Source organism: Arvicanthis niloticus, chromosome 6 (genome assembly GCF_011762505.2).
Source record: "Arvicanthis niloticus isolate mArvNil1 chromosome 6, mArvNil1.pat.X, whole genome shotgun sequence".
Lineage (NCBI taxonomy): Eukaryota > Metazoa > Chordata > Mammalia > Rodentia > Muridae > Arvicanthis > Arvicanthis niloticus.
Window position 1 is genome coordinate 90,718,558 of NC_047663.1, and position 22,055 is coordinate 90,740,612.

Sequence of the window (22,055 nt, forward strand, 5' to 3'; positions counted from 1 at the left end):
AACGATGAGCTTATGGCTGAGGTAGATCCCGGGAGAGCCACGGGCTCGCGTCGCGGTCGGGGCCGGGGCCTGCGACTGGGCCATCGGCGACCTCAAACCTGGGAGATTTCCGACTCAGATGTCGAAGGTGCCCCCGCTAGGGAGGTCGGCACGCAAACCCCGAGTACAGTAGGAGAGCGCAGAGCTGCAGCCAAGGCTTTACGGGCAGATCAGGTTCTGGGACGTCTGGTGGTGTGCGTGGACCCAGGTGAGGGGAAGGGGGCTGGGAATCTGGGGCCAGCCACCCGACAGGGTAGCATTGTCACCCACTAGTTCGCACTGGAGATGGTGGAATAACCGCATTGTTGCCTGCTGGGCCCAGCTGTCCTCGAAGATGCAGGCTCCGACATCCTTATGGAGGCGCTGGCCACCCTAGGCTGTGAATGCCGCATCGAGCCGCAGCACCAGGCCCGTAGCCTGCAGTGGAACGTTGTGAGGACCGACCCGGCCCCCAGCAATGTGAGTGTCTCCCTATGACCAGCCCAGTGCCAGTCCTAATCCATGTTTCACTTTTCCTTGGCTAGCGAGGAAGCTGCATTCATCTTTCTCGCCTCGCACAGGAGTAACCTAAAAACTGGAAGATGCCTAAGTCGAATTTCTTAACACAAGAAACCTGAACTCCGCTGCTGCCAGACAACCTCCTGTTGACAATGAGGATGGGGGTTGGAATAGATTTTGTATTCTGGAACTTCTAGGGAACAGTACTAAGCTGGCCTAAACTTCACTATGTGCAGAGCTGGAGGGTTATTGACAGTGTCTGATGCCTGACTGGCCAGCGCAGGGAGGAGCCCTGGGCCCCACACAGATGGTTAGCAGAGCAAGTGATATCCCCTACAGGTGCCTCTGGAGGCGAAGCCTGAAAATGAACAGGAACAGTTGCTGCTGCTGGAACCCCAGGAATTTCTTCAGGGTGCCGTGCAGCTGACCCAGGTATTGGGGTAAAGACCTGTCTTCACTTGGTAGGGCTTGTTCCCCAGTCCGGGATGGCCTGGAGCTTCTGTTGAGGATCTCGAAGGTGTTGAGGGTGAGATGAGGAAACCTGCTGAGTGCTCTAGATGTATGAGCATTGAAGAGCCAAGAACAGTGACCTGACTGCAAACTGGGGGGGGGGGGGGAACGGAGAATTCCAGCTGATCGAGTTTATATGATGTAGGCGCTGGCTGTGGGATCTTTCTACAAAGGCTAAGAATGCCTCACTTGGTTGCTCATATTCCCGAGACTCAAAGGAAACAATACTGATACTTGTCTAGAGCACAGTTCTGCCAAACACTTTTATGAGTGTCGATGTCTAAGGGCCAACATCTGTCAGAAACCTGCTGGGTGCTGGCCAATGTCCAGGCTGGGTGTAGGAATGAAGCAGAAGGGGGCTGGCTCACTTCTACACCGACACCTGAGTGTATGTGTGTACTCCTGGCCTTGAGGAAGCAGAGCTGATTACCAGAAAACAGAGAGGACCTATAAGCTTCACCCAGTTCCTCCTCCCTCTGGAAACTGGCTGTACTGGTGGCTGTAGGCCTGCTGCCAAAGCCCTCCTGTGAACAAGTGTGTGGATATTCTTGCTTTCAGATCACAGACTCAGCTTGTTCCATCCCCTGGCTGTCTCCCAAGAGTCTCACCCGCTCCCATCTGGCTGTCATTGGACTGGATGCATACCTGTGGTACCACTTAACTCAGTAGGGCTGGCTTGGGTGGAATTCCAGGAAAGCGGATTGCCTCTAGTGGCTCTGTCACAGCTGACCCCACTTAGCCTGGGTGGGCTCTGCAAAGTTAAGAAACTTGGGAGCCCAAAAGATTGTCCCCTCTCTTCAGGTCTCACCAGCCCAGTCCTCAGAAGACATGGCAACTAAAAAAGTCAAAGGAAGCCCATGCCAGAGTAGCCATCAGCTGGCCGGAGATAGAGGAGGTGAGGACTGCTGCTGAGTTGTTAGATGCCTTAGTCTCTGCTCTTGGCCTGCAGTCTGGCCTGTCAGATCTGGACTTAGTTCCCAGGATCATTGGGTTGGGATTCCCCAGAGGACATGTGGTCCATGCCCACTCTCACATTCCCCAGGCCCTGGTGCTGCTTCAGCTCCATGCAAACCTGGATGTGCTGCTGGTGGCCTCATGGCAGGAACTGAGTCAGTATGTGTGTGCCTTCACCAAGGCCCTCTCCCAGCTCCCCTCGAAGTATGTACCTCTGCAGGGACTGAGTGGAGACAGGACAGGGTTGGAGGACTGCACAGATGGTATTCTCAAAGCTTCTGTTTGGGTGTCTCCATTTCAGGCAGTTCCGGGACTCCAAGGCCTTTTCTTTCTGCACAGCAGGGCATTGGGCCTCAGGCCAGCAAGTGACCAGAGATGGTTCTGGGCTCAGAGGAGTGTGGTGGCAGCAAATCAGACAGTTCAACAGGGTCAGCCCAGCTGTGGCTGATGCTGTTGTTACTGCCTTCCCCTCACCCCGCCTTTTGCAACAGGTGCGTCCCCTAAATCCCTCCTTCCAGGATCAGGACTTCCGCTCCAGCTACTCATACTTATGCCCATTCTAGGCTCTACTGGACTGCAGCACAGAGCAAGAGCGCCTGAGCCTCCTAGCTGACCTCCCTGTGAAGGCTCACAGGGGCAAGCAGCCTCGCAGAGTGGGGCCTGACCTCTCACGCAGAATCTGTATCTTCTTGACCACCACCAACCCAGACCTCCTGCTGGACCTGAGCTCTTGACCACACCTGTGCCATCCTTGGGTTGCCTCCTGCCCATCAGCACAACAGGACAGGCCCACCCAAGAATCTGACTAATTACTCTGAGGAACAGGGAAGGAGGTTTGGGTCCAGCCCGCACCTTTTTCAGACTGGAGTATATTCTGTTGCCCGATGGTCAAGTGGAAGCACCATGGGAGGTGGGGGAGGGTAAGGGAAGCTGAGGTGAAGAGGAGTGGAGGGTAGTGGCCACAAAAGCCCTAGGGCAACTGGGGTCTCAACTTGCCTTTGGCCTGGACACTTGTTGCAGCTTAGTAGGGGTCTGAGTGCCTAGGTGTGCTATTACAGCCCCATGCTGTCTGGAAGCTTAGGGTACACCCTCAGGGAGAAGTAATGATCCATCCGGCCCTCTCAAAGCTGCAGAACAGAGACAGAAGGTAAACAATAGACACAGGCAGCTTAGGCCTTTGTGAGGACTCTTTTAATATAACCTCTGGGGAAGAGACAAAAACCCTTCACAGGTACCCGCTGACATCTCTGTAACAGGAACAGGAACTGACAACATGCAATGCAAGTCAGGAAAACCCCAAGGCCCTGTATGTCAGGACAGCCCATCTTTTCCCTGGGATATGAATGTACACCCTTGTCAGCTAGCCTTCCAGGCTTGGAGTCTAGGTCCACAAGTGCCTCGCTACAGTTCCCAAGACAAGCAGGAGCGCTGCTTCCCTACCAGCACAGGTGATAGAATGGCCTTCACACTCCATGGCCAACAGAGAAGACTGTCCTGGCCTCAGGGAGATAGGGAAAGCCTAGACCTCCGCTCTTCCCTCTCCTGCTGCCCTGGAAGGGCGAGAAAGAGAAAGGCATCTGCATTCCCAGGGGAGAGACGTCAGCTTCTTCGGCAGCGCTTCCTCTGACAGGGCCTGGTCTCAAGACTCTCGGCACCAGGTGTAGCTGTGCCAGGAGGGGGAACAGGGGATTTCCAGTGGTTGCAGTTCATGCTCAGGACCCAACCCAGCTTGTTATGCAGCACTTGCTTGAGGCCAGGTGGCAAGGGCAGGCCCTCAAGGGTGTCCCCTGAGTTTGGCCGCAGTTGGCGCAGGCGGTAGCAGCACAGGTATTGCAGGGATGTGGAGCTGGCACAGGAGCGGATGACTTTCATGCTGCTCTTGGCAGCTGTTGAGCAGACCATCGGGTAGAACCTTCTGTTCTGAAGCCGAGTAGCAGCCACTCCTGGAAGGAAGGCTCAACCTGAGTGCCATGTAGGTTGGGAGCCAGGAAGCTCCTCCCACAATGCACCAAGGTGAGCAGCCAGGTAACCCCAATCTGGCTTCAGCCCTGCCTACCCTCCCTCAGGAGCCTTAAGTCAGACTGCCTGGCCCCACCCCTAAAGGCTCTGAAAGGCATCCTCACCTATGCACTTCCTGTTCTTGAAAAAGGTCAGTGTCCCATGCCAGGTGTCCAAGTGTACACCAATAATCGAGCCCTGGCCGAAGCGTGAAGAGAAGCTTGTTTTGTCACCTTTGTGGTGAAGGAGCCCTGTAAGGAGCAGAGGGGTGAGCCTAGAAGGTCTGTGGTACTGCCAGCCCTGCCCATAACCCAGGCAACACCCACCAGTGTAGGAGAGCCCCCAGCTGTCTTCATCCCTGCCAAGCAGGCTGCAGAACGTGTGGTGGTACTTGTCCAGGTCGACATCTGATGTCCCGATGCCCACCATCTGCAAACAGTGGGGCTGGACAGTTAGGTGCCTAGTGGCAGGGCCCGTGGCACCTACCCTCTTGCTTGGCCATTTACCATGTCAGTGCCATACACAGGAGAGGTCATCTTGATTTCCCAGAAGTGTTGGCCATCCCCTAGCTCCTTGGTGCCCCGAATAGCTGCAGTGCCACAGCTATACTCCATGTGAAAGCTGACCTTGCGATTGTCACAGCTCAGCAAGGTGGCTGAGGACTTGTTCAGGTCATCCCAGACCCAGTCAAAATCTGTTAAGACAGAAGGCCCAAACTAGGGAGGGCTATAGCAAAGAGGGGCCTTCCTGGTCCCAGAGAACCTACCCAGCCCTCCACATGTCTCAGTGACAAGACACTCACCCTCATCCTCCTCACCACAGCGGCAGTCCTTGCTGCGGTGTGTCGTGTGTAGACTATTGCAGAAGGTAGCCTCGTTCTGGCCCTCACAGTCACAGAAGGACTCTCCTGTCACAGGCACAGCACTGGGGATGGATGGTGGCAGGGAAGAGTACTCAGGGTCAGAGTCGGAGTCACTATGCTGGGAGGGAAGGGGCAGGTTGTCCTGTTTACGACAGCTCTCCCTTTGCCAGGCTACCCGACCCCTTCTCAAATCCACCAGGGAAGAATCCAGACACCTGTGGTTCTCCCATACTCAACTTAAACAGCTTGAGTGTTAAGACTCCCAGCCTGAGAAACAGCAGTGAGTTGGGAGGTGGTCCTGGGGGAGTGACTTCTTACTGGGCTCCTTAATGGATCTCTGAAACTCAATATGACCCTCTGCATTTCCACACAGAAGCCCTAGCTGCCACAGGCCACTCAGCACCCACCTGCTGTCTTCTCTAGGTAGTTCAATGTCTCCTAAACCACAGGGCTGGTGCTGTCAGCAAGGTCTAGCATCTGGCTCCACATAGCCTAAGACCTAAGCCTTGGGATGTCTCCAAGGTCACTGGAATCAAGAGGAGCAAGCATGCTTAATGAGGTCGAATGGGCTCATGCAGCTGCTTCAAACCTCAGCTGCAACAAACTCCTTCAAAGATGCAGTCCTTGTAGCTTGGGCCTCAGGCCTCAAAGCCTGGTTGGGGATGTAGACAAAGCTGAGCTGGTCAAGTCCCAAGTACTGACTGACCAATCAACTCTATTGCTATTCAGATGCTCTGCAGAGCCTTGGGTCCCTGTTTTGGTGCTAGGGTTCAGGCTAGCTGACTTGACAGTCCCTGCAATTTTGGCCTCTACCTCCTTGAGCTGCCCTGCTGTGCCCCACAGCAGGGGTCCAGGACCCCCCTATAATGGCAACCACATCATAGTTCTAAACCTCCCAACCCCAGAGTTAGATCTATTTGCAGTCACAAAGACATCGTTGCTACGGGCAAGGCGCTCACTGCACTTCTCTACAAGGAAGCATTCAGCTACCAAGAGGATCTTGGGCCACATTCACCCTGTATTTGTCTTCACAGTACTTAGGGTCTCCACCATCCTGGTCTCTGCTTCCTTTGCAAGATCACCAGCTCCTCAGGGAGGACCCCAAATCTTCTAGAGAAGGAGAACTATTGTGGTGGGTGTACAGTATCATGAGCTGAGTGGGGACTAAAAACCGACATCCAATTCTGGGTCCTGTGTGCTGGAATAGGGAGGGAGTATAACCCACAAGGAGACAGACCGAAGGTTTGGTTAGCCAACTTAGGCCACTCAGAAGCCAAACAGACCAGCTACTTTGCCTGGAGGAAAGGCTCATACCTCAGAGCAGACCTTGTACCCCACTGGCAAAGATGGGCTCTTCTAAAGCCAAGGCAGGTCCACTGAATAAGGAGCCTCTGCCTAGGACAGGAGGGAGGGAGGATGCTGCTCAACCCAACCCGGGCCCAGGAACACCCACAACTGCCTACCACATGACTACACGGCAAGCTTATCACGTGATGGAAGACAGGCATGTGTGTGTCACTGTGATGACTGTGAGGCAGGAACAGGCATATAGGCTGTTTCAGGTGCACTGTCATTAGGAACTGGAGGTGTAGCTGAAAAATTGAGCTGACATTTAAGCTCAAAAGACACCAAGAAGGGCCTGGGGCACTACTGACCTAGTCTGTAAGTCACTTTCCTCACAGTCTGGTGATCCCATAGGCTTCTAGAAGGGACCTTAACCATAACCCCAACCCTAACCCTGTTTCAGAGAGCTATGACATCAGAGTAGAGGCAATGTAGGGCAGAGCCAGAATACCAGTCCGGTATCAGGAAGGCAGGTCAACAGCCACGTCCAACCCAGTCAGGCACACTAAGCTGGGTGTCTAACCCATGCCTGCACTCCTGGGCCTCTCCATGCTCAGAGTCTCCAACAAAGGAAGTCTTGGGACATTTGAACTTCAAGAACAATAAATATTACAAAGAAAAAGCATTTGCTGATGACCCCGAGGGTGTCACATGGTAGAGCACTGACTCCAGCAAGTCCTGACCTCTACACGTTCATCATAGCACCTGTGTGCCCACACATAATAAAATGCCTCTCGTCCAAGGCCTGCCTGTATTACAGTGTGAGACCATTTCTGAAAATAAAAACCGGCAGAGATAGTGACATATGCCTTTGATCCCAGCACTGGGGAGGCAGACGCAGGCAGATCTCCGAGTTCAAAGCCAGCCAGGCCTACACAGAGGAACCCTGTCTCAAACCCCCCCCAAAAAGACCACAGGTCCTATCATATACAACACACATGAAATATAGTATTTGTGTGGCAGAAGAAACATCCAGGGTGATCAATATATATATGGCATCAAGGACAACCTAAGTTTGATCCCCATATACCAAATAAAGGTGGAAGATAGAACACATACCCACACAAGGCTCCTGACATCCACCCATTCACTGTGGCACACAATAATAAAAAATTGGCCGGGCTGGTGAACAGGCATTGTATAGTAACCAGCACTATCCAGGACGTTAGATCCCTGTCTCTGTATTGAATGTCTGTAGCACCTCAGGCTACATGGTTCTCTACCAGACCAAAGAGCCCTTCCAAGTACCAGGAGACAGTTCAGTTGCCTGGCTTAGTGTCTTTTTCACCCCATACACTGGTTATCCCCACCTTGCCACTGAGACCTACCTGCCCATCAGAGTCATAGCCCCAGTTAGAGTTGCCTGCCAGAGCCACAGCTCTGGCATCTGTATCCCGGCGGGCTGCACTCAGGACAAAGTGCCATGCCCTGCTACTCCGTGCACGCCGGGCCATAGTGAAGAGGACCTGGAAAAAAAATGATAATTGTAACCTTAAAGACATGTAATGTGTTAATGACCAAACAAGGCCCAAACCCACACCCCACAACTCTGTCCCCTGGCACTTCTACCTGGCAGCCTAAGACACAGATCCACCAAAGGATGGGGACTCCAGGGCCCTAAACACTGAGCTCCAGAAACTCCCACAAGCTCGTACCTGGCTCCAGTATCTGAGCATCTCAATTAAGCCCAGGGCGACGGTGTGAAACACAACCCAGACACCCATGACTTTGGAGGTGCCCCAGCCCATCTCTGCATTCCGTTCAGGAGCTGCAGCCCCTCAGGCATTTGACACTTAACTTGCTCCTCCTCCGCTGTCCACTTTGGTAAATGGCATCCCCAGCATCCAGTTCCTCATGCCAGAAACACAGCTGTCATCCACTCCTGACACCCTTCCTTGTCGTTGGAGACACACCGCTTCCTGCACCACACAACTCCCTCTCACCCATCCCGCTCCACACACTACAAAATCGGTCTTTGATACAACCTTAAACTCACGGGCTTGACGTCGTTCTTGGGACAAAATGAAAGGCCTTGGGAGGTCTGAATCTCCTCTCCTGAGTAGACTGTCTTGGTGTAATAGTCGACTCTGTCCTAACTGCCTCCTGTTCCCTGTAGACGCACTGTACTACCCTACCTCGCCCCGGCCATCCACAAAGAAGCCGAGCGGGGCCGCGCACAGCACTCCACAGCAGTTGGGTTCGCTGAGTGCCGTATAAGAGCACACAGTAGGAACCCAATGAATGAATCAGAGATGTCCCTGGACGTGGCCACGCTCGCCCTCCGCGGGGCTGGAGGTTGCTTCACTCGCCAGAGGCTCGCGAATCTCGCTACGGCGATGCTGTCCGTGGCGCCTGGCTCCGAGATCCCCGCCCAGACTCCCGAGCGCCACCGCCAGGGAACAACGGGTGGCGGGTTTGACCGCCTGCAAGGTCAACCTGCCGCCCGCCGGGCCTGGCCGGGCTGGGCCGGCGCGGCTCACCTGCGGCCAACGCGCTCCGCCGGCACTGACCCACTTTCCGTTCCGGCCGCGACGCAAACAATCCCCGCCCCCGCGCTGCATTGGCCCGGCAGCCGAAGGCGGGCTCTCCGGCAGCTTCGCGCGGAGGCGGGTCTCGCGAGACAGGACTGCAGTCAAGAGGCTTGCACAACCTGTCAATCCTAAACCAAAGTTCCTATTGGTCCTCGCTAGAGCGGTCAAAAAAAATTTTCGCATGACCATTGGACATTTATGCGGAAGTATGTCCGTGCCCATGGCGTCATCATCAGTTGCCAGGATCGGGACCTCTTTGGGTGATCTGATTGGCTGAAGGGTAAGTGACTAACCTCTCAAAATGAGTAAGGGGCGGGCTCTTGTCGCCATTGGTTCAAAGGCTGAGAGAGTTTGGAGAGGAAGCGGAAGAGAGCCGCGAAAAGCAGATAGTAGCGGAATGGAGGCTGCTGCTGGTGAGCGTGCGGGTCGGCCAAGCTTGAGGGGTTGGGGGATGTCTGAAGACGAACCTAGTTCAGGCCCACGCCAAAGCATCCCATGTCTCCTTGTTTACTGAGCCAGCTGAGTGACGCGGATGCACACATAGGCGGTTACAGCTGCTCTGGGTCCTCAGCCTCACACCATCCAGAGAACTGGAAGCCCTCTGCAGTTTCTAGTGTGGAGTCTGTGCATTTGTGCGCAGGTGTCGCTTAGCTGTGATAAACTACTCTGTTAGTTTCCTCTGTGTCTGTTGTCATTAGCTGGCAGTTTGAAGATTTATAACAAGCGTTCAAGTGTGCACTTCAGACAAGTGAGACCGAGACAGATCCGGGGCTTCTAGAAGACCTACCCCGGTGCCTTTGTGGCTCTCCCGGAAACCCTAACTCCTGTTTCTCACCAGAGCCCGGAAACCTGGCCGGCGTGCGACATATTATCCTTGTTCTTTCTGGAAAGGGGGGCGTGGGGAAAAGCACCATCTCCACGGAGTTGGCCCTGGCGCTGCGCCACCAGGGCAAGAAGGTGAGGCCCCGACCAGGGTTGACACGTATTTTATTATTGTTCCTAGCTCCCGACAAACTTGACAGGCTTCTCTCCACCCCTCAGCATCCTCCTCCTTGCAGGTGGGGATCCTAGATGTGGACCTGTGCGGTCCCAGCATACCACACATGCTCGGTGCACAAGGCAAGGCAGTGCACCAGTGTGACAATGGCTGGGTGCCTGTCTTTGTGGATCAGGAGCAGAGCATCTCCCTCATGTCTGTGGGCTTCCTGCTGGAAAACCCTGATGAGGCTGTGGTGTGGAGAGGTCCCAAGAAACATGGTAAGAACTTAGTGAGAATCCCCCAGCCAACTCCTCATTGCCTCTTTACTGAGGCTGCTTACCCTCCTCTCATGCCTGCTGCCTTTGGATAGAGCCGAAGCCAGTTATGGTCTCTTGATATTGGAGTCTCTATTGCGTTGGAATGTTTCCGCTTCTCATGCTTGCCCACCGTTCAGAACATATACACCCCTGTGCTTCTGAGAAGCTTCTTATAGCTTCTGTGACAACCGTATCAGCCTCTGGGTGGACAGTGTGACATGAGACCAAGGGAGAAACTGTGTTTGGCATTTGTTGTGAAGCCATCAGCCACTCCCTAGATAGGAAGGGATTGCTCTCCTGAGACCCCTTCCCACCCACCCTCACTCAACCCAAGGATCTGAGGCCACACAGTGTGTAGTGGACCCAAGTGCTGAGCTTCAAGTGGGTAACATCAAACTATCCTGGTTACAGTGAGAGGATACCTAGGAAGAGTAGCACATGTGAACTTCATGTCTAGTGGCTCCTGGACGTGCTGTCGAGGTGCCTCGTGCCAGGGCACAGAAGCTTTTAGGAGAATCAAGGTTGCATCCTCACCTGGGGCCTTCATGGGAGTTGGCTACAGCCCTGCCAGGTGGAGTGTAGAGACAGCTGAGTGCTAGCAGGTGGTAAGGCTGCTGGAAAGCAAGGAGTGCCACGGGAACCCAGGAGCTCTGCCCTGTTACCTCGAAGATCGGTGGGTCCTGGCTGCCCTGTGTGCCAGGTGCTCCCAGGGGACCCTAGGAGCTGCCCAGAAGCAACTGGTAGATCCTGGGCTGGACAGGATGGCCCTTCCCTTTCTTAACCCTTTCTCAGGGATTACTGCTGGGCTTTGGGGGTCTTTACAGCACTGATAAAGCAGTTTGTGTCTGACGTGGCCTGGGGGGAGCTGGACTATCTGGTTGTGGACACACCTCCAGGGACTTCTGATGAGCACATGGCCACTGTGGAAGCCCTGCGACCCTACAGGCCCCTCGGGGCTCTTGTGGTCACCACACCACAGGTACTGCTGGTCTCTGTTCCAACCCTGTGTGGTCGTGTGTGTGTGGGGGGGGGTGTCTCTCCATCTCCACCCTGGTTGGGCTTGGAATGGACTGTAGTGGACCGTGTTCCCTGCTGGCTACTTGATTCTCAGCTGATCTGTGGCCGACTGACTCCTCCTCACTCTGTGCCACAGGCGGTGTCGATTGGGGATGTGAGGCGGGAGCTGACCTTCTGTAAGAAGACCGGGCTGCAGGTGATAGGTGTCATAGAGAACATGAGTGGCTTCTCCTGCCCGCACTGCTCTGTGAGTCTTGGAAGATGGGTGGGCAGTTTCAAGGCCTGAGGGAGGACAAGACGGGTCAGGCAGTCAGGGACTTTGAAAAAGTAGGTCTCTTGTCCACAAGTCCCCAGTGTCAGTTAAGTAACTTTGTGGATAGAGAGGACGCTATTACTGGGCATTCTCCCTGGGCCACTTGTAGGTCTCACCCTGGCCATGGGTATCACATGGAGAAGGGGGTCTCATCATGGTGAGTGGGTCTGCAAGCTGGACCCTCACATCACTTGTCTTCCAGGAGTGTACCAATGTCTTCTCCAGCGGTGGTGGGGAGGAGCTGGCCCGGCTGGCTGGAGTTCCCTTTTTAGGTGAGTGTCAAGAGCAGGGCCATCTGGGGCCCAACTTCACCTGCCGTGGGTCTGACTGCTGTGTTGGGCCTCTCTATTGTTTAAGTGCCCAATCTGAGGTTTCTCTGGGCTGCCAGACACCCAGCTACATTTTTGGGAGTGTGGGGACACCTGGCACCTGTCCCACATTGTTGCCCATGGGAGGTCATGGGGAGCCAAGCTTGAGGTTCTGACGAGTGGTCTGCTGACACTCCTCACCTGCTGCAGGCTCTTGCTGGGCCTCCTCTTGTTTGTGCATTGAGGAAGGGGTTGTGGGTATGCACAGTGTACATGGGGAGATCAGATTGGGTTAGTTATCTCCTAACATGTAGGTCCTGGATACTGAACCTGGGTTAGCAGGCTTGGCAGCAAGCACCTTTACCCACTCAACCATTTTGTCAGCCCTTTCCTGGCTTTTGTTATTGCAGGTTCTGTTCCCCTGGATTCCCAGCTTACCAAGAGCTTGGAGGAGGGGCGCAACTTCATCCAGGAATTTCCCCAAAGCATTGCATATTCCGCACTCACATCCATAGCCCAGAAGGTTCTGCACGGGATGCCTGCTCTGCGCTCCTGACAGTCTCACAGCCTTCTAATGCGATGTGCTCTGTTCTCAGCCTACAGGACCTTTGGGAGCAGAGGTCCTCAGGACTGTCTTGGGACCTGTAGTTGCTGGCCTGGGCAATGGCTGGCCTATGCGTCCATGCAGAGATCTTTTGCAGGCCCCAGTGTCATTTTGCTGACACCAGCTTCACCAAACTAGTCTCTTAGCTGAGGGGATAGCTCGGGGCCTAGTTCCTTGAGGTAGTAGTAGCCTTAGCCTCCAGTCTGCAGGCTTTTTACCCGGCCCTGGTCACTTCTGCCCCAGGTCAACAGGCTGCTCTGACAGCCACACCACACAGGAACTGGCCACTGCTTTCTCATCCCGACTGACCCTGCGTGCCCACACTTGCTGTGTGCAAGCCTTTTGTGACACAGTGTGGTTTACAGGTACATCTGGTAACTTTACAGAACTCTGCTATAAAACATAGCGCCCCATCTTGTGAAGAACCCGGCATCCAAACTCTCTGTCCTCAGTGAGATGGCTCTTGATTTCTTACTTTTCATGGCTGGAACAAACAGTGTTAAAGATGTAAAGGGCCGGAAGGTGTGGTCTGTCGTGTTTAGGGGGGATGCGGTTGGCTCGCTGTGTTTTCAGAAACCCATGGGTCTCTAGCACATTGCTGAGGCCACTGGAAGCAGAGGGCTGAGTATTCAAGTGTGAGCTGAGGCACAGAGGCCATCCCTACTCCTTCCTAGAGAGGTCGGGAAAGAAAGTAGATGGTTTCCTGGGGCAAAGCTGAGGACTTCAAAGGAGACTGAGGGGCTGGGGAATGTTCCGAGTCCTCAGCTCCCACCTGCCCCCGTCCAGCACTCAGTAATAGTGGGCAGGTGTGGTAACCTCCACACCTGTGTGCTGACGATATCTGTGAGAACCCCACGTGGCCCCAATGTAGTGCCAAGAGGGGCAGGCTAAGTACCTGCAGTTCCTAGGTTGGAGGAGAGGGTTATAAGAAGCCCGTGAGAAAATTAGGTTGGAGGAGAGGATTATAAGAAGCCCGTGAGAAAATGGGCAGGATCCCATTCAAATGAAGTGGGACCCCTGTTCTCAGCAAGGCTCAGACTGGGCTTGGGCAGAGCTAAGACAGGAGAGAGATGGGGCAGGAACAAAGGACAGGTTTCCCAAGTTCACACTCTAGGTCACAAGCTATGCTTCGTATTTGTTTTTAATTGATGCCAGCAGGGAGCGCTGCCGAGCGCCTCCCCTCCATGGGCACTTGGCCTGTGCCCACCCTTTTTAGACCACATAGCTTCCAGTACTGCCCTGCTTCCAGGAAGTGAGCAGCCAGGACCTGTCCCCTAGGATGGGTAGGTATCTGAGAGCCAGCTTATTCTGGTACCAATGAGACACCGTCCTGGCCATAAGGCAGTGTTCGGCCAGATCAGGCCAGTAAGTAGCCAGGGTCAGCAGTGCATAAAATGTGTTTCACCAATGTCCCGTAGGTCGAGGCCTGAGACGTTGGCGGGGCTGGCACATGTGATGTTATTGTAGGTGTACACTGGCTGGCAGTCGTCTCCCTCACAGACAGTCTGAACAAAGCGGGGGACAACACCAGGGTTCTGTAGGGCAAAATCACGCAGTGCCTTGAGGGGACAGCTGCAGTTCCAGGGGTTGGCATCAAGCCACAGACGCTCCAAGCCGGGCTGTGGCGAAAAGGTCTGCAAGGAGTTATTCCTGAGGCTAAGGTAGCGAAGCCGCCCCAGAGATGAGAAAAGGCCTTCAGCCAGTGTCTCCAGGCGGTTGTGTGAGACGTCTAACCAGAAGGCCCGCTGCAGAGGGCCCAGGACATCCTCAGGTAACACTGTCAGTTGGTTGTAGGAGAGAAGCAGATACTCCAGCTGGCCAAGACCCTGGAAAAGCTGGCGGGGCAGATGCGTGAGCTGGTTGGCAGTGAGATCGAGCTCCAGGAGCTCGGAGAGCCCTGCCAGGCTCTGTTCCTCGATGCTGGAGATGCCATTGTCCCTGAGGAAGAGCCTGCGCAGCCCTGAGAGGCCAGCGAACGTATGCAGGCGGATGTGGCCCAGGCAGCTGTGCTCCAGGTGCAGGCTGTGCAGCTTGCCCAGACCCTGGAACACCCGCTCTGGGAGGCTCCTCAGACAGTTGCCAGACAGATTCATAACAGCCACATTGAAAAGGCCGAAGAAGGCTCCCACCTTGATCTCATGGATCTGATTGTCATTGAGCGTCAGGACCTCCAGCTGCCCCAGGCCCTCAAACGTCTTCTCACCTAGCTGCCTAATACGATTGTGGCTAAGCTGCAGTTCCTCCAGGAAGTGTAGGTCTTTGAAAGTACGCGGTCGCAAGCTAGTGATGGCATTGTGTGCCAGGCGCAGGACATGCAGACCCAGCAGGCCTGGGAAGGTGTCCTCCAGGAGGCCAGCCACACGGTTGTGTGACAGGTCTAGCCAACGCAGTGCCTTCATGCCCAGGAAGGCGCGGGGGGCGACAGCTGTAATGAGGTTTCGGTCCAGGTAGAGCTTCTGGAGCCTGGGCAGATGGATAAAGACATTAGCTTTGATGCTGCGGAGTGCATTCCTGCTCAGATCCAGTTCCCGCAGCTCACCCAAGCCACAAAAGAGCGCAGGCTGCAGGTAAGTCAGTTTGTTGCCAGCCAGCACCAGCTCATGGAGGTTACCCAGGCCCTGGAACACTGTGTCAGGCAGGACCACTAGGCTGTTCCAACCCAGGTTGAGGTCCCAAAGGTGACTGAGGCCCTGGAACAGCCCTTCTTCCAGCCGGCCCAGGAGGTTGTTACCCAGGCTGAGTGAAGCCAGACTTGGTGTGTGTATGAACAAGCCGGCCTCTAGGCTCCGGAGCAGGTTCCGTTCCAGGTGCAGATGGTAGAGGTTCTGCAGGCCCAGCAGTGCCTGTGGCTCCAGGCTCTTCAACCAGCTGCCCTGCAGGTTGAGAAAGTCCAGGCTGGACAGGTTCTGGAAGGCCGCTGAGGGGATGGAGGAGAGGTTGTTGCCATCGAGCCACAGGGCCCTGGTGCTGACTGGGATGCCATCAGGTAGCTGCGTGAGGTTCCTTGAACTGCAAAAGACGCTGAGCTCATCTGTGTAGTCATCATAGCTGCAGGTACAGGTGACAGGGCACTGGGGGCCCTCGGCATCTGCTGATGCTCCAGGATCTGTCCCCTGCAGGTAACAGGGGCCCAGTGCCACCCAGAAAGCCAGAAGCACCACCAAGGCTGGGCTTCCTGTGGGGAGAAGGGCTTGGCAAGGAGGTGCCCAGAGAACTGTGCCCCAGCATGTGAGCCAAACCCTGGGCTTCCCTAACCCTCAGCCATTGTAAGAGAGGGATGTCATCCCACTTTGATACCAAGCAGACACTGGTGACAGCCAGGTCCTACCCTTTGTGGTCCTCAGTGACTGGACAGGAAGCCGTCCATTCCCTGTCTGTTAGGCCCCCCAAGTAGGTGACGCATGACTTTTTTTGCTCCCCAGTATATGAAGGCTATAACCCTTGCTGGTAGAAAAGTGGGGGTCTAGAAAATTCCAACTGCTTATTCAACCAGGCGTCAAGTCACGTGAACCCAGCCAGCACCCCAATTCTAGTCTACCGTGGGCATATGCTGAGAGCGCCGGATCAAGCTGGGCAGGCAACACTATTCCGCACCTACGCAGTATTTGGTATGACTGCGCAATGGTGGTTTGGAAGTGAGGCTCAGTGGGGCCAGCCTTAGGCATTGTGGGAGCTCGCCAAAGGCAGACAAGGAATAAGACATTTTCCAGTTCACCCAAAGCCAGGCCCTTAAGAGGAACGGTAGCTAGAAGGGTCATGGCCGTGTGCACACCATCTCAGCAAGCGGTGAGGTGGGAATGTGGGGTGTGTTGAGCCCCATTTCTGCACTCTGCCCAGGGTTGAGGTGCTTGTTTCTTCTGCCTGCCTTGCCTTCATCTGGCCCTTTCCCACAGTGCCACCACCAAGGGAAAAAGTAACACAGACCCTCTGGTGCCAGGAATTGTTGTATCCGAGACCCAACCTAAAATTCCCACCAGCCAACCCTGAGTTGAGCCTACTGTGGCTTCTCCCAGTGGGCTCAGGGTTGAGGACCAGCTACCCTCAGAGCAAGTGGCAGGGAGTTCCTCACCTGTCCTCAGGGCCATTGTTCCTTGTACAGAGCTGGCTGCAGGCAGGCAGTGAGCAAGGGCTGTCTACAGTACAGGCTGCTGCCCTGTGGATTTCCCCACTGCCTGTAGCTGGCAGCTCTCAGCTGGCCCAGCCCCACGCTCCGGCTCCTTTAACCCTCTCGTGCTGGGCAGCTAGTCTCCACAGCAGCTTTCCTGGGTGCGGATGGTGCAGAGGAGAGGCACTTTGTCTGCCCCAAAGCCTTCCTCAGGGGAGAGGTGGGCTCTGAAGGCCACCCCTGCTGGTGTTAGAGGTAGGGGCTTGGTGGAATAGCCTTACAGGATCGGTGCTCAAGGTAGGTATAGGGGGCCCTGTCTCGCAGTAGGTTCAGCCAAGGTGAGGGGAGCTCCCGGGTTCCTGGGAATCCCCCCACTCACCCCTATACTGAGCAGATGTCAGAGTTAAGTAGTTTTGCCCTGTTTCCTAAGCCTCTCCTGTACTTTTCGCATGCTGACTGACTGGAGTTTCTTAAGCCTGAGTGGACCCAAGATTTGTGCCGCCCAGTCCAGGGGTTTGTCCAAGGCCCAGTCTCAGCCCTCCTGTGACCTCTAGGTCAGCTGACGTCTGGCTACCACCCCTCCCCCAGGGCCTCTTCTAGGAACACCTGGCAGGGCCACCAGCTACTTCGTGTTTGCTCTCCCCAGCACAGTCCTCCTAGGAAGGGCTGGCAGGAAGACATGGCTGAAGCCTCAAGGGGCAGCGCCAGCCTCCACCGCCTCTGCGGTATGGAGGGCCTAACTACCTACTACTTCCTTGTGTGCAAAGACCCTGGGTAAACATGCTGCCCCTGGAGGAGGCAGGAGGGCTGTGTGTGGGGCCCTCAACCTGGGCCTGCCTCCACTCACCCTGCCGGAGCCACATCTCCTCCTCAGGGCCTGAGAGCACAGTGACCTGACGCACACTCCAAAGCTCAGCAAGCCCTGCCTTGAGCTCTGTCCCTTTGCCCTGCCTGGGATGTGGGAATGCACACGGGAGGGGCCAGGAAAGGCAGTGCTGACTTTTAGGAAGGACAGCTTCTCAGGGGGCTGGGGGGATATTGGGAGCCATCTCTAAGCAAGCGGAGGACGCAGTCAGATCTGGGAGGGTCAGGGGGGCTGTGGCTCTCACCATGGCGCCCCATGTCTAGGGCATTTTCCAGGTTATTCCTCAGCCTCTTTTCTGAGAAATTATAGATCGGCTAGGAGGGAGTCTCCACCCAGAGCCACAGAGCAGTTTACACAGCAAAAGTGCGGCCTCAGCAGGGCTGTGGGGCCAGTGGCCAACCTCTGTTGAGAACAGGGGCCAGCAGCCATGCCATGAGTCCCTGCGGGGCCCTGCTTGGCTCTGGCCTAGGATCTCTTCCTGTCCACTCCAAACCCCGCTTTATGTGCTGTGGGAACCTTGCCAGGTTTTTGAGAGCGTGCTTAGACCCAAGTCAGCCTTCTGAGGGCCACGGCCACACAGCACAGGGACACGGGCTCAGCCTCTGAAGAGGCCCCAATCCCCAACAACCCCACCACTCTAACCAGTTTTACTTCCTGGTGCCTTATCTGGGCCCTGTGTCTAGCCCAGAATGTGCCAACAGACACAGAGCACACCGCCTCTGTTTCTTCAGACACCAAGTGAAATGCAACCATCACGGTACATCTGTCCTTGGCTGGACACTCGGCACCTTCCTCCAGGACCACACACAGTGAAGCTGTGGACGGTGACTTGCGAGGCCTGAAGGGCCTGTGGCTGTTTCTGTGGGGCAGCACCTGAGCATCCACAGGGAAGTGGCTGTCTTCCCTAACACTTCTGGCTCTGCGTGTTGGCCGTTGCTCATTGTTTTCTGGATTTCTGGTGAGGCGGTGCACCCTGTCCAGCTACCACACACAGGGGTCTTGGCTATTTATTGGTTCTTAAAGTCAGGATTTCTCTATGTAACATCCCTGGCTGTCCTGGAACTCACTTTGTAGACCAGGCTGGTCTCAAACTCACAGAGATCCTCCTGCTTCTGCCTCTCAAGTGCTGGGGTTAAAGGCGTGCTCCACTGCCTGGCTTTTTCTTCTTCTTTTCTTTCTTTCCTTTTTTTTTTTTTTTTTTTTTTTTTGAGACAAGCTCAGGTATCCCAAACTAGCCTTGAACTTGAAACACTGCAGAGCCTTAAACTCCTGCTCTTCCTGCCTCCATCTCCCAAGTGCTAGGATCACAGCCTGTGTAACCCTGCTGGGGCTAATTTCACATTTCTGTGACAAAGACCTCACTGCGTAGTCCAGACTGGGTTCAATTTCACGATGGTTCTCTTCCCTCAGCTCTCTCGTGTCTTTGGAGGCCAGAAAATGGCAGCTGATCTCCTAAAACTGATGTTGAGACAGGTGGGTGCTGGAAATGAACTCTCTGGGGAGAAGTCAGTGCTCCAGCTGCTGAGCTGCCTCCAGTACTCCATATATATGTATATATTTCAGGAATCTTCTATGGTAATAGGGTTTCATGTGGCTTTTCCAAGAGGCCTGTAGTATTAGTTCCCCTCCCTAGAGTCTCTTTACCTCCCGTTCCCCACCCCATACATCCCTTTGTGGTGGTTTGAATATGCTTGGCCCAAGGTGTAGCACTATTAGGAGATGTGGCCTTGTTGTAGGAAGTGTGTCACTGTGGGGGTGGGCAAAGAGATCCTCCTCCCAGCTGCCTGGAAGTCAGTCTTCTCTCCTGGCTGCAGCTGGCTCAAGATACAGAACTCTCAGCTCCTTTCCCAGCACCATGTCTGCCTGCAGGCTGCCATGCTTCCCACCGCGATGATAATGGACTGAACCTGTGAAACTGTGAGCCAGCTCCAAATGTTATGCTCCTTCTTCCTTCCTCTATCTGTCCCTTGTCAGGTAAATCTAAAAGTCCCACCTCTGCCTCCCTGCCACGCCATTGGTCGTTAGTGACTTTATTGACCAATTAAAAACAACTGAGGAGGACAGGGACCCTCAGCATCTGGATGGTAGATTCCCATGTGATTCTAGAAGCTGAATTAAGACAAAGCATTAGAACCAGTCCCCAACAGACACCCTTCTCGTTCCATTATTCCCCTTTAACTTTGTGAACTATTTTGTCCTCTCCAAAGGTTGAAAAGCCCTTTAATAACTTCCTGAGCTCTGTGAGTACTCCAGATGCAGCTAATGTACCCAAGTGAGAGAAAATGTGACATCTGTCTTTCTGAATCTGGGTAACTGTACTCAGAATGGTTTCTTGGTTGTTTTTGGTTGTTTTTGGGTGGAGGCCTGTAGCTAACAGTTAAAGCCCAGAATGTTTCTCCTTCCATTTGCCTGCAAATTTATTTTTCTTCTTGCTTGTTTCTTCCTTCCCTCCCTCCCTCCCTCCCTCCCTCCCTCCCTCCTTCCTTCCTTCCTTCCTTCCTTCCTTCTTTCTTTCTTTTCTTCTTTCTTTTTCTTTCCTTCTCTCTTTTTCTCTTTCTTTTTTTCAAAGTGTCTCTGTGAAACAGCCCTGGCTGTCCTGGAACTCACTCTGTAGACCAGGCTGGCCTCACACTCACAGAGATCTGATTGCCTCTGCCTCCCCAGTGCCAGATTTAAAGGCACACATCACCACTGCCCGGCTGCCTGCAAAGTTCTTGATATCAATTTTAAAAACCTTCAAAATTGATATGTGTAGGCCACATATGTGCTGGTGCCCTCAGAGGCCAGAAGGTCGTCTCTTGGAACTGCAGTTACAGGTGGTTCTGCCCCACCTGATGTGGCTGCTGGAACCCAAATCTGGGTCCTCTGGAAGAGCAGCAAGTGTTCTTACCTGTTGAGCCATCTCTCCAGTCCCACATCTCCACTGTCCATGCATCAGCTGATGGGTGCTGTTTCCATTTCTTGACTCTTGTGAATAGTACAGCAAGGAGTATGACTGAGCAAGTGTCTCCGAAGTTATTCTTTGGGTATTTGCCCAGGCATCAGAGAGCTATGTCACAGGGTAAAGCTATTTCCAGCTTTCTGAGGAACATCTCCCCTGACTGACATCCTGTGTGCCAAGGTTTTCAGTTTATTTTACTGGGGTTCGATAGCTCAGGATCCCAGCAGCCAATGAGTGTCTTGCTTTCCCACATGGATGCCAACATCTGCTTTTTTTTTTTTTTTAATCTTGGTCCCTTTGACTCAGTTAAGATGAAATCTTGAAGTAGTTTTAATTTGCATTTTCCTAGTGTCTAAAGATGGTGAACAAACTTTGCAACTGTCTTTCAGCCATGTGCATCTCGTCTTCTGAGAACTGCTTACTTCTCTGTCCCATTCCTAGCTGGGCTGCTGACTTTCTGTGTTCAGGGTTTGTTATCATCTGTATTTTCTAGATGCCAACTCTGTCAATGTGTAGCTGATAACACTCTTTTCCTAATCTGCAGCGTGTCTCTTTACACACATGACAGGGTCTTTTTTTCTGAACATAAACGTTTTAGTTTTATGTGGTCCCATCTGTCAGTTGTTGGTTTTAATGCCTGTGCTATCAGGGTTCTGAAATCCTTTCCTGTGCCTGACAGTTAAAGTGTATTTATTCCCTACCTACTTTCTGATTCAGGGGCTCGGTCTCACATTGAGGTCCTTGATCCACTTAGCATTTTGTACAGGATAAGCGGTAAGAATCAAGTGTCATATAACTATCCACTTTGACCATCGCTGTTAATTGGTGGTGCTGCACTGTTTCAACTGTGTAGTTTTGGCCTCAAAAAAAAAAAAAAAAAAATCAGGCAGCCATAGCTCTGTGGCCTTATGTCTGGGTCTTCATTCCTCCTCCATTGGCCAATATGTCTGTTTTTATGCCAGTACCATGCTGCTGATATTATTGTTTTGTAATATAACTTAAAATCGGGATGGTTCATGTTTTAACTTTGTGTGGTGTGTGTATTCATACATACATGTACATACATGTGGAAGTGATTGATCAGCATGTTTCTGACATTTTTTGAGGCCAGATCTCAAACTGAACCTGTAGCCCATTTATTGGCTGGTCTGGCTGGCCAGAAAGTCAGAGAACTTGGTGTGCACACCCCTGCCTCCCTACTCCCACCTCCCAGTGCTGCTGCCATAGATCTGCACTGCCACAAATGCCATTCACGTGGGCAAGGGACTACACTCACACCCTATGTGTGCAGAGCAAGCATTTCACTGTGTATCCATGCGTTTTGTTGGCCATTCTTACATCTCTTCTGTTTTGTTTGTTTGTTTTTCGAGACAGGGTTTCTCTGTGTAGTCCTGGCTGTCCTGGAACTCACTCTGTAGACCAGGCTGGCCTTGAACTCAGAAATCTGCCTGCCTCTGCCTCCCAAGTGCTGGGATTAAAGGCGTGTGCCACCACCGCCCGGCTCTTACATCTCTTCTGAAAAAGTATATTTTGCTCTTTTTAATTGGCTAATTGGTTGGTTTGGTTTTCCAAGACAAGATGTGTGTGTGTGTGTGTGTCCCTGGCTGTCCTGGAACTAGCGCTGTAGACCAGGCTGGCCTCAAATTGACAGAGATCCACCTGCCTCTGCCTCCCCAGTGCTGGGATTAAAGATATGCACCATCACTCTCAGTCTTGTTTTTTTTTTTTTTTTTTTTTTAATTTCTGAGTATTTGTCTGAATGTATATATATGCACTACATGCAAACCCGGTGTCTGCTGAAGCCAAAAGAGATCACTGGATCCCTGGAACTGGAGGCAGGGACAGTTGAGGTACCTTGTGGTTGCTGGAA

The 22,055-nt window shown here is 53.6% G+C and overlaps 4 protein-coding genes across 6 annotated transcripts; 2 read left to right on the plus strand and 2 right to left on the minus strand.

Moving 5' to 3' along the window:
* Nucleotides 1-12: 12 nt before the first annotated feature.
* On the plus strand, nucleotides 13-6,959 carry Eme2 (essential meiotic structure-specific endonuclease subunit 2). The gene is made up of 8 exons (XM_034507688.2): nucleotides 13-247; nucleotides 362-498; nucleotides 877-969; nucleotides 1,606-1,697; nucleotides 1,849-1,942; nucleotides 2,090-2,205; nucleotides 2,303-2,492; nucleotides 2,565-6,959. Exons 1-8 carry the CDS (start codon nucleotides 13-15, stop codon nucleotides 2,733-2,735), a joined length of 1,128 nt encoding a protein of 375 aa, XP_034363579.1. The 3' UTR covers nucleotides 2,736-6,959.
* On the minus strand, nucleotides 3,177-8,973 carry Spsb3 (splA/ryanodine receptor domain and SOCS box containing 3). Its single transcript, XM_034507687.2, is given in 7 exon segments — nucleotides 3,177-3,944; nucleotides 4,125-4,250; nucleotides 4,326-4,428; nucleotides 4,506-4,693; nucleotides 4,802-4,979; nucleotides 7,534-7,671; nucleotides 8,341-8,973. Coding segments are annotated over 7 exon segments (1,695 nt in total). The 5' UTR covers nucleotides 8,959-8,973; the 3' UTR covers nucleotides 3,177-3,600.
* Nucleotides 8,974-9,053: 80 nt separating this feature from the next.
* Nubp2 (NUBP iron-sulfur cluster assembly factor 2, cytosolic) lies at nucleotides 9,054-12,795 on the plus strand. 2 transcript variants are annotated; one of them, XM_034507693.2, is made up of 7 exons: nucleotides 9,054-9,149; nucleotides 9,575-9,693; nucleotides 9,778-9,993; nucleotides 10,857-11,011; nucleotides 11,186-11,296; nucleotides 11,565-11,634; nucleotides 12,081-12,795. In XM_034507693.2, exons 3-7 carry the CDS (start codon nucleotides 9,840-9,842, stop codon nucleotides 12,224-12,226), a joined length of 636 nt encoding a protein of 211 aa, XP_034363584.1. In that variant the 5' UTR covers nucleotides 9,054-9,149; nucleotides 9,575-9,693; nucleotides 9,778-9,839; the 3' UTR covers nucleotides 12,227-12,795. The 2 variants fall into 2 exon arrangements, with proteins under 2 accessions (XP_034363584.1, XP_034363581.1); XM_034507690.2 differs by having other exon boundaries at nucleotides 9,795-9,993.
* Nucleotides 12,796-13,397: 602 nt separating this feature from the next.
* Igfals (insulin like growth factor binding protein acid labile subunit) lies at nucleotides 13,398-17,318 on the minus strand. Of its 2 annotated transcripts, none has more exons than XM_076937179.1 (2): nucleotides 17,227-17,318; nucleotides 13,398-15,449 (listed from the first exon to the last, which is right to left on the minus strand). In XM_076937179.1, exons 1-2 carry the CDS (start codon nucleotides 17,240-17,242, stop codon nucleotides 13,654-13,656), a joined length of 1,812 nt encoding a protein of 603 aa, XP_076793294.1. In that variant the 5' UTR covers nucleotides 17,243-17,318; the 3' UTR covers nucleotides 13,398-13,653. The 2 variants fall into 2 exon arrangements, with proteins under 2 accessions (XP_076793294.1, XP_034362334.1); XM_034506443.2 differs by lacking the exon at nucleotides 17,227-17,318 and adding an exon at nucleotides 16,344-16,966.
* Between the last annotated feature and the right edge of the window lie 4,737 nt (nucleotides 17,319-22,055).